The 16,329-nt window shown below is 56.2% G+C and overlaps 1 protein-coding gene and 1 non-coding gene across 2 annotated transcripts in view; both read right to left on the bottom strand.

The window, feature by feature from the left end:
• Positions 1-212: 212 nt before the first annotated feature.
• The window catches only part of AP1B1 (adaptor related protein complex 1 subunit beta 1), a 53,792-nt gene continuing 37,675 nt past the window's right edge, over positions 213-16,329 (bottom strand). Inside the window, exons 12-21 of the mRNA XM_004387605.2 lie at positions 13,751-13,849; positions 12,999-13,258; positions 12,226-12,427; positions 10,694-10,834; positions 5,994-6,139; positions 4,508-4,637; positions 4,126-4,210; positions 3,093-3,179; positions 2,834-2,988; positions 213-1,240 (exon numbers count right to left, since the gene is read on the bottom strand). Coding sequence (XP_004387662.1) covers positions 1,166-1,240; positions 2,834-2,988; positions 3,093-3,179; positions 4,126-4,210; positions 4,508-4,637; positions 5,994-6,139; positions 10,694-10,834; positions 12,226-12,427; positions 12,999-13,258; positions 13,751-13,849 — 1,380 coding nt within the window. The 3' untranslated portion in view covers positions 213-1,165. The remainder of the gene's footprint in view (positions 1,241-2,833; positions 2,989-3,092; positions 3,180-4,125; positions 4,211-4,507; positions 4,638-5,993; positions 6,140-10,693; positions 10,835-12,225; positions 12,428-12,998; positions 13,259-13,750; positions 13,850-16,329) is intronic.
• Positions 5,305-5,401, bottom strand: LOC111822659 (small nucleolar RNA SNORD125). Its single transcript, XR_002825800.1, has one exon. It is a non-coding gene; the product is annotated as a small nucleolar RNA SNORD125 (small nucleolar RNA).

Here is a 16,329-nt window from a genome sequence, read left to right as displayed (position 1 = left end):
GGGAAGAGTTGGGATCGGTGGCAGGAGAGGTGCCAAGGAGCCCAACAGTCTCAGGAGTCAGTTTCCAAGGATAGGATGGAGGGCATGCTCTCCTCAGAATGCTGGGGAGGAGCTGGGGCTCAAGGCCTTGACCCTGAGGCAGAGCAGCTCTGGATGCTGCCCAAAGGAGCCTCAGGACCTGACACACTGGCCAGGGACACACTTGTCGCCATCATTTTTATTCACTTTCTCTTTTTGAAAATGAAAGTAAACATACAATATATAGTCTCTTTATATATATTAGATCTAGTGACTGCAGGGGTCAGAAACCATCCCAATCACTCAGAGGCAATCCCATTCAGTTCTCCAATTCTGACAGTTGGTGGAGAGGAAAAAAGTGTCCGTGACTGCCAAAAGCAGAATCTTTATTATTAAACAGCAGTAACAGGAAAACCTAATGCTCTGTCAGACACAACTGAAACTGGGAGGCCAGGAAGAGGGGAGCAGACACTAAAGAGAAACCCCAAAACAAACTCCAAACAGGAAGCACACCTTTTTGCCCCAGTCCCTCTGGCCCTGTCTTGGCTCCACGAGCCCTGGACTCTGCTAGAGGGGACATTGAGGAATGCATGGTAGGCAGTGACCGTCCTCAGGGGTGGGGGTCGGACAGTGCAGCTGCCTGGGGAGCAGGAGTCCCAGGTCAGGGGCTCTGGGAGCTTCTGCTGAGTCTCAGACACTGCAGGCCTGGGCAGGGTAAGAAGGTGTAGCCCTGTCCCTGATGGCACCTACACCCTGGATCCCAGCCCGACAGAGCAGCTCTCCTGGTACCAAGTGGACTCTTCACACACACCCAAGGACAGGCTGGCAGGGCTCAGTTCACACGGGGTGGCGGTGGGAGGGCCTCTAACACCCACTCAAGAGGGACTGAGAGGCTCCCGGGGCTGGAGCCTGAGGAGACAACCCCGCACTTGCCATCCAGGCATGAGGAAGGGATGCGAAGAATCCTGGGGTCTCCCTGGGCTAGTCTCTGCTGCCACTCTGGCTCTGATTCCTTTGGTCCCCTCCTCACCTGACCCTAAACGTCAGCAGCAACTTAAAAGGGGATCACAGAGCATGGAAGTGCACAGAGATTCACTCCAGGAGGAGGGGTGGGCCAGCCTGGGTGGCAGCAGGCGCTGGGCAGATCTCAGTTCTTGAGTATGGTCTCGTAGGCCTGGTACACGTGCTGGGACACCTCTGGTGCTCGACACTTCAGGGACAGCTGCAGTGGGGAAAAGGGGGGTCATCTCAGAGGCTCCTGCCTGGGCAATCAGGAACCAGGCGGGAACGAACATGCCGGGAGGGAAGAGACAGCGAAAGCCAGATGGAAGAGCGTGGCACACGTGCACAAGGCTTGGTGGCGGCACAGCTATGGCTGGGCAGATGTGTGGTAAAGCAGAAGGGTGCCCGTCGCAGCAGCCGAGTGTGGACCAAATATACTTGCAGCCCACACACCTGCTGTCAGCTCAGCCACCAGATCGCTGCTGGCAAGAAGCATGACTCATAAGCTGGGCCGCTAGGCGTGCCAGCCCCAACCCACACCGGCAGAGCCCACCCCATCCCTGGAGTTCTGGGTCCCTGGGCCCAACTGGACAGGAAACCCTGAGGAGGAAGGGGGGTGCTGGAGGGGTGCAGGTCCCTGCCCAGGGTGATGGCGAGTGGCTGGTGGTTAGTCCTTGATTTCCTGCATACGAAGCAGGTATGTTAGAGACTTGGACTCAGCTCTAATTGAGGGATGAACCTCGAGATTACAGGCTGAGAAGCACCACTCACCCTTCCACTTAAAATCACTGGTGTTGAAGGGTGCAATTAGGAAGGGGGGAAGGGGAAAGTGGAGCTCCAGAGTGAGCAATGAAGGCCCTCTGGGGTCCCCTGTCTGCTGGTAAGTGGGGGTGCCAGCGCATCTCATTGGGGGCCACTGGTGGGAAAGCATCTGGGGTCTCAGGAGAGGCTACAGCCTGCCCCTCCGGTTTGCGGCCAGCATGCATGCCTGCCTGGCAATGGGGAGCAGCAAGGTGAGGCCAGGAGGGCTGGGGGTGCCCCAGAGCCAAGCCGTGAGATGAGTGTGCACAACAAGGCTGGGGAGGCGGGAAGAGGAGGAGAGAAAAGCAATCTGCTAACCTCCAAGTCCTGCACCGCAGCCACCCAGCAGGGAGGGTGGGCATGCAGCAACCAAACACAGGGAGACGGAGATTACCACCACCGAAGCTGCCGCCGCAGCCCCAACCCATCAGTGTGACTGCTGCAGTGGGTTGGGGAGGAGTGGCTGGAGGGGTGCGCCTGCCAGAGGACACCAGGGGCATGGGGGACCCAAAGCTGGGGGCTCTGAGAGGCCTCTGGAAGGGCAGCATGGACCCCAGGACAACCACGCGCTCCAAGGACACTGCCTCCCAACTGGGCTCAGACTCAAAGCCAGGCAGGATGGCCTGCTGGGAACAGCGTCCTTCCCCTGGGCCCACAGCAGGCAGGGATGGGAGGTGGGCAGGGCCGACCCAGCAGTGCCACTGCCCAGCCAGCAGGGCCTCAGGCCAACTGCGCCATTTCACAGGACCCAATTCTACAGCATCTTCTAGTCCAACTTCTGAGGCCCAGTTTGGTGTCATGTTTTGGTAACTTGATGGGGTTGAGTTGGAAACTTTCTAAGATCCCTTCCAGGGATAGGATTCTGATTCTTGTTCACGCCAGGCTCGAAGGACCCTTGGTACAATGTCTCCCAGCATAGTCAGGCTAGAGTGTCTCCGCCAGAGCCCACGTCTGGCCCAGGATTGAGGGAGAGGCAGGAGGGGTTGTCCTGGCCAGGATAGTGGGGTCTCACCGTGAGGCTGGGGTTGCCTGGCTGGATCCGCAGCTCAGCCAGCACCCAGATGCCATTGGTCAGCTTCAGGGACTGGTACAGCATGTCCTGGCCCTCCACGTTCCTCTTGGCGATGGTGAAGATGTTGCTGCTTTGCAGCTTGCTGCTCACAGCCTCTGTGGGGTCAGATGGCCAGAGGAAGGCCCTGCAGTCAGCGATGGGGGCCTGGGTCCAAAGGGGCCATGTGGACCAGGGTGGGGTGAGGGCTCAGACTCTTCACCTGCATTGAGGGGGCAGTCTCTGATCTGGAACTGGGCTTCATTCTCACTGGGAATGTCCTTCCACGTAGCCAGGAACATCTGCCGGTCTGGAGGGCCAGTGGGGTAGGGGTAAGAGAGGGGCCCTGATGAGCTATGGCCCCACTCAACACCACCACTGAGCATGAAGTGAGTCTGGTGTGGGGTGCCACCTTGAAGCAGAGGACAGGCAGGCCTGCCCTGGCCAGCCGTGCCAGCTCCTCCTAAAACAGCACCTCACCACATGGGTTTCCCTGCCTCTGGACTTGGATCTCTCCTTCCCATCTACCACAGAAACCCTTCCTCCTCCCCCATGAACTCTGGAAACCTGGCAGGGCACCCAGGCTGCCTGAGGGATGAGTCTTTCAACAGTGTGCAGTATCTCATCCCTTCCTCTCCCACTGGACTGGAAGGCCCTCATGGGTGAGGCTCAGGGCTTTGGAGTCTCTGTGGTGAGTGAGACCTCTGATCAGCTCTGATGTGCACTGTCCTTGGCCAGTCACCTCTCCTCTCTAGTCTGACTGTTCCTCTGTGAAATGAGACGCACACCACCTGCAGCCCAGGGCACCAGTGGTGACTGAGTGAGGGGATGTAGACAGTGTTCCACGTGGCGCTGGGCAGGGCTGAGCCCGCAGCACACAGGGATTGAATCCTCAGGGGCCTCCAGCTAGAGCCCTCGCCCAGAGAAGATGGGCAATGGGTGTGTGGCAGAACCTGGGCTCCCTGCCTTGGGGAACCTGTGGACAGACAGCCCCAAGGGACGCTGTCCAGAGGCTGCTGGCTAGGCTGAGGGGTGGGGCAGGAGAACACATGAGTGATGGCCCTGGGGACAGGGCTCCTGCAGGCACAACCCACCAGCTGGACCTGAGATGACCAGACAAAGCCCTGAGGCATCCCATACAGATGTCTGCCCTCGCCCCAGGCTCTATCATGGGCTGAGGCAATCTGTTCCCTGGGAAGGCATCACCTTGGGCCACAGCCTCAGTTCAGGGGCCCCAGGGATCCCTCACAACTCACCCATCTTCCCATCCTCCACAAAGAGGATGTGCAGTGGGTACAAGGTGCTGAAGTAGAAGACGTCAATGTTGTTCTTCACGGCCACCTGGCGACAATAAGGGGGCCCCTGGTTGGTCCCTGGGGCTCGGTACCCTGGTTCTTCTGCTGACACCTCCTCTGAGGCCCCAGGAAGGACTGGCTCCTGAGCAGGTTCTCTCATGTGCCCTCCCTGGTCACCACACCCCTTAGCCTCTCTGAGCTGGGGCGAAGAACACGGCTCCACGGATGCAGCCCATGGCTGACACTGGCTGCGTCACATGCCTCTCCACCTGGCAGCCTTCCCCTGGGACTAGTTAGTGGTGGACAGGACTGGGTGCTTGGCTGCGTATGGCATGCAACACACCTGGAGGTTGTTCAGAGGCTCCATCTTCATGACTGAGCCCACTGTGTTGAGAGGCAAGGAGATCTCCACAGTCTGGTTGGGGCTGAGCGGCGCATGGACCTGGAGGGGGGCGGCGGGGGCCAGGCCAAAGCTGGGAAGAGAAGCCCCCGCAGGGATGGCGGGAAAGCAGGTGTTGAAATTGGTGAGCTGGCTCCTTGGGCTCCTGGGAGCCTCTCCACCAAGCCAGCCTCACCCAGCTCCACGCCCCAGGACCCATTTATGCGCAGGCTGGGCGTCTGATAGTCAACCAGTTCCTGTCCTTGTAAAAACAGCAACAAGTACACACCACCCACCTTCCAGATGACATGGAGACCCAGGGAGAGGCAGGCATGTGCTGGACCCATGGGGTGAGTGGCACTGCACAGACACAGAGCTCGATACCTGGGCCTCAGGGTGGCTCAGACCTCCAGGCCTTCCCGGGGGCCCCACTACTGCCTGTGGGCAACCTTGGGCAGTGTCCCTGCCCTCTCTGAACCTAGGCGTCCGTATCAACTAAAAGGGGGTAATGGCATCAATGTCACTGGATTGTCAAATGGCTCAAGTGAGACAATGTTTGTAAAGCCCTGGGCACAGGGCCTGGCACCCAGAAGTGCTAACACACAGTAAGTTTGTTATAAGCGATGACCATGGCAACTGCACCTTGGAGCCTGGGGCATTCCTGTGGCCTCCAGGCTTATCTGAGGGTAAGTGGCAGAGCTGACCCATCCTTCCTGGACTGACCCAAGGTGGGGGGACCCATTGGCCCACAGGCTCTCACTTGGGAAACAGCCCCTTCAGTCAACTTCTTAGAGGCTCAGTTTGCTCATCACTAGAGCTGCTCAGGAAGAAGGATCATCAGGAGAGGCTGCTTGGGTTCCCTGGAGAGCCATGGCCTTGGCCCCTGGCCCAGATGGCCTGGCCCCAAAAGACCTGATGGGGCCCAGACAGGTGCCCTTCCCTGCTGGCATACAGTGTAGGGGACTCAGCGGGGTGAGAAGCCTGACAGACAGGCCCACCCCCACCAGCCTGGAAATATCCATTATACTCTGACAGTTCCAATGTGAGATGGGGAGCGATTCAGGCCCAGGAGAGGTGGCTCCATGCTCCCAACTGTGCAGGATGGGCACCCTCCTGATAGGCGAGGTAGCTGCCAAAGGCTGGAGCTGGGGGGCTCTGTTAGTAAAACGCTGCTTTGGGAACTGGAAGAAGCCAAAAAAGAGGGAGAAAGAGAAAACACACCCCTCTTCATTCAGTACCTTGGAGACCACATAAAGAGGCCACTGGGGGGAAAAAAATCACTGTTCTTGAGAGCTCTGACTACGGGTGGTGGCGAGGAACATCTACCTTCACCAGCCCTTCGTGGCCCTCCAGCCCCTGCCTGCACAGTCAGCAGTGGACCTCCCTTGAGGAGGCTGCCTTGTAGGGAGGACCTGCCTTGGCCAAGCCCTGGGGGCAGCTGGGAGCTCACCTGTTGCGGTTGAACTGGATGGCAAAGTCAGTCATGACCTGCAGGGCCTTGTTAGTCAGCTGGAGGTCCATGGAGATGGAGCCCACCTGGCGGGTGAAAGTGCCCGAGATCTCCAGCCCCTTGGCCTTCATGGCTGGGAGCCAGACCTGTAGGGAAGAAGAAGAGAGGGAGCTATGGTTCATGTCTTCCTCTGACCCAAGTGCAACAGCCCATATAAGGGTTCTTTTGCTCTCTTCCTCTCCTCAAAGAGCCTTCCAGACTGCTACACCTGTCTTTACACAGGGCGATCACCAAGTGTATCCTGGGATGAGAAGACCCAGCATGGTCCACACAGGGTCGCTGCCATGGTGTGGCTGCATATCGGAGCAACTCAGGGGGTAAGGTGCTGGGTGCACTCAGGTGTTGACCCAAGTCTTCAAAGTCAGAGAAGACACTTGGGAAAATAGGGCTGAGGAAGGCACCCAGACAGTGGGTCCCTGCCAGCTCCTGATGAGCCAAGGACAGAGCCAAGTGCCCAACAGCATCTTGGGCCTCGGCCAGAGCCTGAGCTTCCCTGGCTGTCACAGCCTGTCCTTCCTCACAGAAGGCAGGGCTGGTCTGTCCAAGCACAGTACCTAAGAAGACCCCTCACCCAGCAGGGCCTCTGCTGCTTGGCTGCCCTTGTCATTTGAGTCTCGGCTCAAGTGCCGCCTCCTGCAGGAAGTCTACCCAAGGCTCCTGTCCCATGTTCACACCACAGTGACAGAGCGAGGAGAGCCCACGAGGTCGGCCCTCCACCCAGCGAGCTTTCTGAGGGGAGGCTCTGCTTCTCCATCTTTGCACCCTTGGCTCAGCCTGGTGTGAGCAGGCACTCAGGGTTGGTTGCTGAGCAACAGCATGAACTGAAGCCCTGCCCGTGAAAGACATCTGCTGACGCCACCCTGCTCAGACCTTCATTCTCACCAGGACAGCTCATGGGCCCCTGGGTCAAAAGGCTCAGCCCCACTTGACAGCCCCAAGTGCACCTCAAACCAAACCAAACCTGTTGCTGTCGAGTGCACCCCAGTGAACGCCAAAGGCAGGCACTCCGAGCCACCTGGGTGCCAACCCTCGCCCCGATTCCCATACCACAGCACAGTCACGCAGCCAAGTCCTGTCAGCTCCATCTCCCAGACCCACCTCTGCCTCCCTCTGAGTCCCAGCAGAGCTCACCAGGCAATGAGCCCAGCCCCCTAGTTCCTCTCTCCCCCTTTCCATAGCAGCTGAAGTCTTTTAAAATGCAAATCTGATCTTGGCACTCTTCAAAACCCCTTCAAACTCCTTAACGCCTCCCACCAACCACGACCATGACCTTGGCCACAGCCCCAGCAGCCTGTTGCCCACCTGCCCCAGGCTCCATCCATACTGCTCCTCTGGACCAAGCATGCGCCCCACCCTCATCCACCTTGGCTAACTCCCCATCTTCCCTTGCATCCCCTGGAGAGATCTGTGAGGGTGGAAACCACAGGGCTTATGTTCCCAGCTGTGACTTGGCATGAAGAAAGCACTCAGAAAGTGGGTGAATCTCACCTCCCTCCCGGCAGCCATCCCTGAGCCCCACCCCCATCAAACGTCCTTACAGGAGACTCTGCACCACTGAGGTGATCGGCAACAGAAAGGTCGTCTGACTGACATTGGCTGCCGGCCGGGATCTTGTCTCGCTTGGCCACTGTGGCATCATGGAGTCTAGCACAGGCTGCAGCAAAGAACTCACTCTTAATCTTCACCACATGAATCAATGAACCACCACGTGCTGAGGAACTCAGGTTTCTTTTACACAGAAGACCTCGTCCCCCTTGACCGGGGTGGGGTGGGTGGGTGGGGTCAAAGTATGTATTTATCCCCACAGGAGAGTCAGGGGAAAGGCACACAGGACAAACAATTTTAGCTAGTCCTGGTGCTGTTAGGAATATGGAGACTCCCTACCTATTGCTTCTTATCTGGAGAGAGCACCTGCATGTCTGTGAGGGCCTGTCTGTGAGGGCTGGGACGTGGAACTGACCCTCACAGTGGAACCCTCCTGTGGGTAAGGCAGTGAAGAAAGTCCTATGCATGCTTCGAGGACTCCTCCTCCAGGCAGCCTGCCCTGACTACTCCTGGCTTGGTGGTCCCGTCCACCTCTCATTTCCAGCACTCAACTGTTGGTACACGCACCTGGCCCTCAACTTCAATAAAGCAGTGACGACGTCTATTAAAATGTCCACACAGGCAGAGGGCAAGCTCCCCAGAGGCAAAGACCAGGCTTTATACTGCTGGTAGCTCTACAGTGCCTACAAGGGCTGCCACCAAGAATTTCAGAAGTCTTTTGATACTAGTCCTGCCGGCTGCCTGCTCTACTAGGCTTTCAAGGTGTATGGCGCGGCCTCATGTGTTAGGAAGACAGAAAGCTAATGGAACCTTTTCTACATCACACCACATATCCAGACTACTGACTCAGACACCCCACGACACTGAGGCAGGCACACAGCAGACCCTCAGGTACTCTGAGGCATGATCATGTGGGGTCTGGTGCCACTGCCCTGTGCTCAGTTCCAGGCCCTGTCACTTACCAGCTATGACCTCAGGCAACAGCACTCAAATTTCTCCCCCATGAAGTGGGGACAGTAGTAGCATGAGGCTGCTGGGAGGAGTCTGTGAGGTGAGGGATGTGGTACGCTCGCGCAGTCCTGGCACATAAGGGTTCAGCTGCTAGCACTGTGTCTGCTGTAGGATCAAGCCTCTTGGGGCCCAGGTCCTGCCAGGGACTCTGCCACTACTGCTGCCGGGGTGGCTGGCACACGGTAGGGGAGGCCAGGTCAGGGAAGGGCAGGTGCTGGGCCCACAGCTCCCCAGTCATGACACAGACGTCGCTGCATCCCTGAAGTCCAGCTGCATCCTGCTCTGGGGAGGGAACCTCAGAAGGCTCTACTGGGAATGATGTAGCAGACACAGCTGTGAGGAGGTCAGCCAGATCACTCCCCTCTGGCAGCTTCCTTGATACTGAGGATGTGGGCCACACTGTGCTGTGTTCTCACATCTCAAACTCCACTCTCCTTCCGTCATCCCTGCCCTTTCCTCCGTGTCCCTATCTCAGCAACTGGCACCTTCCCTCCCCCGTTGCTCAAGCCAGAATGCTCCCGCTTCCTCCCCATCATCCCACGTCTTGCCATTTCTGGCTCCCCAGAAGCAATCAAGTTCAGCCTCGTGTCTCCAACCCAAAGATGCCTCTCTTGTCCAGGCTTCCATCATCACTCATCTGATTCCTGCCACAGTCTCCTCCCCAGGTTCCTGGCTTTCACTCTTACCCCTTCCAGTCCCTCCTTCATGCTACAGCCAGAGCGACCTTTCTGAAGCACAAATCTGATCACTTTATCATTCTGCTTAAAACCCTCCGGTGGCCCCCGCCGCACCAAGATTGAGAGCAAACACAGCCTGGCCCTGTCCACCTCGCCAGCTTCCTGCCCCTCTAATCTCTAGTCCAGCCCATGGTCTCAGGAGTGGCACTGCCCTGAGGTAGCACTGTGAGCATTTAGGGGGCATCTTCTGTGGCACAATGGGGGTCACTACCTTTAGTGAGCTGGGGTCAGGGATGCTGGATGTTCTGCCATGGGGGTATATCAGTCCTCACAATGAGCAACTGTCCTGCACCCCTCAGATGTTTTCTGCATTGTTTCAATATTTCCTGAAATTTCAACTCAGAGTTCTTTTACACAGAGGAATGTTAACAACCATGAAAATCAAGGCAAGACTGTTATTTGTTTTGTTCAGAATTTTACTGAGAGCTGGTCACCATTTTAGAAGCTAACAGCACTGCTGGCAACACCACTCACCATACCCGAGCTACAAAGTACTTCATTTGTAGCTGTCACAGTCACTGGTGAATCTAGCATTGCTGCAAACAGCTGACAATTTCATCCTGGCCTCTCGGGCAGGCATGGACAAGTGTTTACAACACTGCAATATAAAATTTTACCTCCTTCCTTTATGTCTCCTTTATACTGTTATAGCATCTTATTGATCACTTTTGGAATTAAATGAGTAGCAGGTTACACAGTCCAAAAATGTCACTTAAGTATAGGAAAGGGGCATTATAAAGTGTTTATTATGCATGAGGGGCACTGGGTCTGGCAGCACTGAGAACCACTGCTCTAACCAGACAGGACTCCTGCCAGTTCCCTGAGAGGCACTGGCTCTCCCACACTGCCAGGCCTTTCCACAGGCTGTTCCCTCTGCTGGGGACCCTCTCCCTGATTTTGCTTGGCTAATTCTGACTTCTGACTCACAGTGACCCTATAAGACAGAGAATTGCCCCATAGGGTTTCCAAGGCTGTAATCTTTACGGAAGCAGACTGCCACATCTCTCTCCCTTGGAGCTGCTGGTGGCTTCGAACCACTGACGTCTCGGTTGGCAGCTGAGCGCTTTAACCACTGTGCCACCTATGAGCCAGAATCGACTTGACAGCCGTGGGTTTGGTTTGTAATTCTGACTTGTTCCACAGGTCTGGGCTTTGGGAAGCCTGACTTACGCCCCCATCCTCAGTGCTCCCACAGCCCCTGGCTCCCTGGCTCTGGCAACCTGCTGCTCCTGGAGACCGTCCCCGCTGGCCTGAGCTGGAGACCACAGAATTGGCCGCTTAAGGAGTCCACACGTCAGTCTCTGAGCTTCTCTCTGCTCCTGTTATGAGGGAAGCCATGTTACTTACTGCTTTGGGGGCAACATATGATCCTGACAGGGTGCCCACGCCACTGGTCAGGTCAAAGAGGTCACTCAGGCCGCTGCCAATAGGTGCTCCTAGGCTGGCTGGTACTGCTGCTGCGGGGGGCGTGAAATTGGTGCTGCCGATCTGGAAAGAACAGAAAGGGGTCAGGGCCAGGCATCAAAGGCAGGGGCAGCAGGGCCCAGAGACAGGAGTGGAGCCCCCTGGCTCTTTAGAAGCAGTGGGGTGGGGGCAGGAGAGGGACTGAAGGTCTGCCATCCACCTCACCTTTAAGTTGCAGAAAGACAGAGTGAGGTGGGTTAAAAGAGGCTGAGCCCCTCTCATGCCCCGGGAAAGGGCTGGAGACACCCCCAAACTAGCACTCAGCCCATGGATCAAATGGGACTTGAGGCCACTGCTGGGAGGGGGCTGGGCTGAGCAGGGAGGAGCTTGGCCTTGGGAGGGCACAGGGCCACGGGGACTGGAGGGACCAGTGACCTCAGGACAAGATGTTTGTGAGGACATGGGGGCTCATGGCAGCTGGATGTCAGGCAATGAAGTGAAAGTCACCAGGACACTGAGGACGAGGCCAGGCTAGGCAGGGAGGGGCCGCCTGGCCATCATCCATCCCTTTCAAGGCTAGGCCAGTGCCCCTAGGAGGAACAGGGACAAGGCTTGGTGACACAAAAGGGTTGAACCGTACCCCTTCTGACTCATCCCCCATCTCCAAGCAGAAGTAGGCAGGGTGAAGAGAACAGCAGCCACATGCAGAGAGAAAAGCCAGGAAAGAACAGAAAGAGAAAAGGAAAGAGGGAAAAGATTAGTCAGCTGCTGCTCTATCGGAGACCAGCTTGTGCAGGGGCCTGGAAGAGGCCCAGACGCTGTCCTCATGAAGGGCACCCCATGGCTGCATCCTGCCCCCTCACGTCCCTTCCCTGGTGGTGCTGGTCACCAGACTCCTCCCTGTGCTGCAGCCCTGGGGACCAGAGCTGGGCATGGCCGAGGGACAGGGTGTCAGCTCCCCTCTACCTGGCTTACCAGCTGCCTGAGGAACTCTGAGGAGACACTGGGCCAGGCTCACCCACCTCCATTCCTACAGGGGTGGAGGGACGCTCTGTCCCTGACCTCTTGTGGCCCCTTTCAACAGACAGGCCCAAATTTGCCTGGTGCAGAGGGTGAGAGTACGAGACCACAGGCCTGACTCTCAAAGGCCAAGAAAGTCCCAGGCCTTACAGGGTAGGAGTAAGGGAAGGGCAAGGATTGGCCTTGCACTGCCCTAGGTCTCTTGGTACTCAGCAGCTGAACAAGGGGTCTGAATCCTGTCTCAGCTGCTTAGCAGCTGTATGACCATGGAAGGAAGGGTGCCTAATCTCTCTTAAGCCTTGGCTTTCTCATCTCTAATAAGGCCCCACCACACTCACCTTCACAGGTAGGTGGTAAGGACTAACTTCAATGTACCTGAGATACTTGGCTGGTACCCAGCACAGGGGGCATTCATGATTAGCAACATCACCCAGAGAGGGGGACCCAGGACATACCAGGCTGTCAAGGCCTCCGCCAAGAAGATCCACTGCTCCCATCTGCGCTGAGGAGGTGGCCAGGGGAGGGCCGCTCACTGGAGGGCCGAGATCCAGGTTGAGGAGGTCTCCCAGCAGGTCACCCTGAGGGGGGATGACATCAGGCTGCTCAGCAGGGGGGGCTCCGGTGGGGGCCGCCTCAGGGCTCTCTGCGCTCTCATTCCTGCTGGGGACACGAAAGGGAGAGGGTCAGTCAGGGGGGATCCTCCACCAGGACAGGCACCCACACTGTCCCAAGAGGGGGCTGTCTACACGGCCCTCTCCCCCCGCCCCACTCGCCACATTTGATCCATCTTTTAGGCATTCCACAAGATCCAGTTCATGGGGATGAGTGAAGGGAGAGAGTCTGTGTCCCCACATCCCAAAGAAAATTGGATGCTAGTCCCTGGAGAACTGTGTGACCAGGCAGCACCAACCACCTGGCAGCGGCTGGGGAGAAAGGCGAGGAGAATGTGGACTCTGCCCCTTACTAGCCGTGGGATCCTGGGCCAGCCACTCAAGCTCTCTAGCCTGTTGTCCTCGTCTATTAAGTGGGAACATTTCTCTCAGAGCTGTTATAAGGATCGAATGAGGTCACTGTAAATGCCTAGTGTGTAGTACCATTCAATAAAAGGTCTCTTAGACACGTGATTTTCCTCAGACTCAGGCCTCGGCAGGGGCCATCACACCAGGCCTGAGTGCTGGCACTACTGAACTAAGGAACCAGGCGGGGTGGCTCAGCCAATGTCACTCACGAGGCGGTGCGGGGTGGCAGGCACTTGTGCACAACGCCCCGGCCGCCCTCCACAAAGGCGCTGGGTGGCTTGTGGTAGACGGAGGCCAGTGTGCCAATGTAGCAGATGAGCTCGTCCAGGAGTGTGGGCTCGATGAGGTCTGTCTCTTCAGAGATAAGCGGCTTCTCAGCCAGCACCACCTCCTTGGCAGCCACTGGGTCGGTGGACAATAAGCGCCAGTAGATGTAGCCACGGTCCCTCAGGTCCGGGTTATCGGAGTCCTTGTGGGGGTGACGAGAAGTCCATGAAACTTAACCAGAGAACCAGGCATGACCACACAGCTGGTCGACGGCAGCAATGCCTGAGCACTCCCAGGAGCCCGTCTCTAAGCCACTTAAGCGGACATGTCTCTGGCCCCTGGACTCATCCCACCGTGGTTCTCCACTGTAGTCCCCACCTGTCTCCACTTGCTGGGCTCTCCTCTATGGTCTGTCCTCCCTGACTCCCATCCAAACTCTCTGCATTCTCTGCAGACCTGTCCCTCCCCATGCAGCTCTCCTTGACTGCTGGCCCTCACTCTCCTCTCTTGTTTACACTGTCACAACTTCACCACTTGACCCACTCCACTGTGATTTGTCACTTCCCACATAGACTCTGAGCTCCCTGAACTGGATTACTCTGGAGCCAAACTCCCAGAGGCGCCAGTCTTGGGTGGGACACTGAGGTCTGGTTCCTTGAACCAAAGCTCCCCCTGCTGGAGGCTGGGCACCCACCTGAGTGGCCAGGCTGAGGACTTGTTGTACCAGCTCCTGGGTCTCAGTAGGCTTCTTCAGAAAGAGTTTCACGATGGCCGTCAGCAGCTGCAGCTGGACCTTCGAGGAGACACAGGATGAAGAGGAGGAAGAAGTGTGGGCTTCATGTGGGGACAAAAGGAAACCAAATGAGGGCCCTGAAGAGGAAAAGGGGCCTGTAAAGTCCTTGAAGCAAAGAGTAGCTTTCCTAGGTGTTGGGGTTGGCCAGGGGGCACAGGCTAATCCAGCAGGAGCTGTTAGTGCAGCTGGGTGGCCCAGACCTCCGCCTTACTCGCTCAGGGAGGAGCTTAGATTGCCCAGCCCTGGGGTCCCAGAAACCCGCTAGGGGGCTCCTCAGAGCTCTGGGCCCCATAGCGCCTTAAGAAGCTCACAGTTTAAAAATGCAACATGTGATGGGAATGCAGAGAGGGTTAGGAGCGGGTTGAATGGACATGAGGAATCAGGGGCAGAAAGGAGGAATGTGCTGTTGCAGAATGGGGTGAGCAATTCGGGTCACAAAACAATGTATGTATACAATTTTGTATGGGAGACTAACTGGAAATGTAAACTTCATTTAAACCCTAACAATTAAAAAAAAAAAAAAAATGCAACATGTGTAGATGGTATGCTCCTTAAAGGGACTATACACCAAAGAGGGGAGGTGGAGCCAGAGAGGGTTCCATGGGGTCAGAACCATTCCTGCATGGTCCTCTCAGCCTTGCCTCTCAGCCTGCTGCCTTTACCTGAACATTCCTTCTGCTGCCCTCAGCCAGGTCCACAATCAGATCCTGTAGATCTCACAGTGACCCCAGCCCCAGCCCTACCATGTTTCTGCTGTCTCTTCGCCCCTTCCATGGGAACAGGCCCCTGGTACTGGAAATGCTTTCCAGCCATGGGTTTTTCTGTGGCAGTGAGCTCCTTGAGGGCAGAAACGGTGTCTGTCTTGCTCACTGATGTATCCCTAGTTATTGCTCAGTCTAGTGCCTGGTGAGTAGTAGGGCCTCAATAAATACTTGCTGACTGAAAACACATCCATATAATAAGAATTCTCTGCTTATAGTCCTTACTTAGCCACAGTCTCATTTTTGCCAGCCCTGGGGTAAGAGGGCAGCCTAAGGCTCCTGACCAGAACAGTGCCATGAACTCCTGGGCTGTGGCAGGGACAGGTGGGTCTGTGGGAGGAAGGTGGGAGTTGTGGTGTGGGACATTCAGCAGCAATGGTGCCAGTGGCATCTCCTGGGGCCTGTCCAGCAGGAGGACACTTACTAAAATCAATGCCTTAATTACCCTGGTATGCAGGGTAAGCTGAGAGCAGGAGGCAGAATGGAGGTACTGTCTGTTTCTGGGATTAAGTGATCCAGAGTCCTGGGGCCAATGGCAGAAGAGCAGTGGGCTGGCTGTTTGCAGCTCAGGAGCTGCGTGTGGACCTGGCTCCGGCCCCTGGCTGGTGACCCATGAGCAACTGTTTACCCTCGTCTGGAGGTAGAGGTGTGGCCTACTTCAGGGAGTTCCTGTGAGCTTTGAGAATGGCAATTCATGGCAGCTTACATGGAGCTAGAGTCAGCTCACACCTCAGTTTAACTCTGGTTCTATCACTTTCCAGCTGAGTGGCACTGGATAAGTCATTTAATTTCTCTGAGTCTCAGTTTCCTCATTTGTAAAATGGGTTTTATAACAGTACCTCACAGGGTTTATGGGAAGTGTCAATGATGCAACAAATATAAAGAACCTATTGGGTATTTTGTTCAATATACAACAACTGTCATCACTGTTGTCATCATCACCACCGCCGCCACCATCACACAGGTACTCTTTACCAAGTTCTCCTCAGCCCAGGTTTGCTGGCTTCCTGGAATCACTCAAGCTGTCAAAGCTGCTGTGCCTTGTGGGCCTATCACATGCAGTCTCTGCTGCCAGAGGGTGGCCTGGTCATGAGCCTAAGGCCTGGCTCGGCTTCCCACTCAGCTTCCCCCACCTGACATGCCAATGCCCCATGAGACTGTATGCTCAGCGGCAGCCTTCCTGCAATGGTGCACTGCCCCGCCATCCAGACAGGATGTGACGGCAGGACGGGAGCGAAAGGCAGGCTGGCCTTGATGCACCACTTGGCCAAGACCTTCTGAATCCTCTGTCTACTGCTAAAGAGGCCAAGGCACCTAGGAGGAGCTTTAAAGAGACAATCTAAAGTAAGTCCCAAAACTTAAAGCACTAAACAAGATTCTTAAAAGAGTTCTGAAATGTTCTGTGAACCACAGAGGCAAAGGAAACAGGTCACTTAATTAAAACAACATCCAACAAAGAACACCAAAGACACAAGGAAAGTATCAGCCCAACAGACAGAATGGGCCACATAAACCAGAGACTTCATCAGCCCGAGACCACAAGAACTAGATGGTGCCCGGCTACCACCAATGAACGTCCTGACAGGGAACACAACAGAGGGTCCCTGATGGAGCAGTAGAAGGATGGGATGCAGAACTCAAATTCTAGTAAGAAGACCAGACTTAATGGTTTGACTGAGACTGGAGGCGCCCTGGAAAGCATGGCCCCTGGACTCTCTA

Source organism: Trichechus manatus, unplaced genomic scaffold, assembly GCF_000243295.1.
Source record: "Trichechus manatus latirostris isolate Lorelei unplaced genomic scaffold, TriManLat1.0 scaffold00190, whole genome shotgun sequence".
NCBI classification, from domain to species: Eukaryota; Metazoa; Chordata; class Mammalia; order Sirenia; family Trichechidae; genus Trichechus; species Trichechus manatus.
The sequence above is the reverse complement of the archived record's forward strand: the minus strand, read 5'-3'. Positions and strand labels throughout refer to the sequence as shown.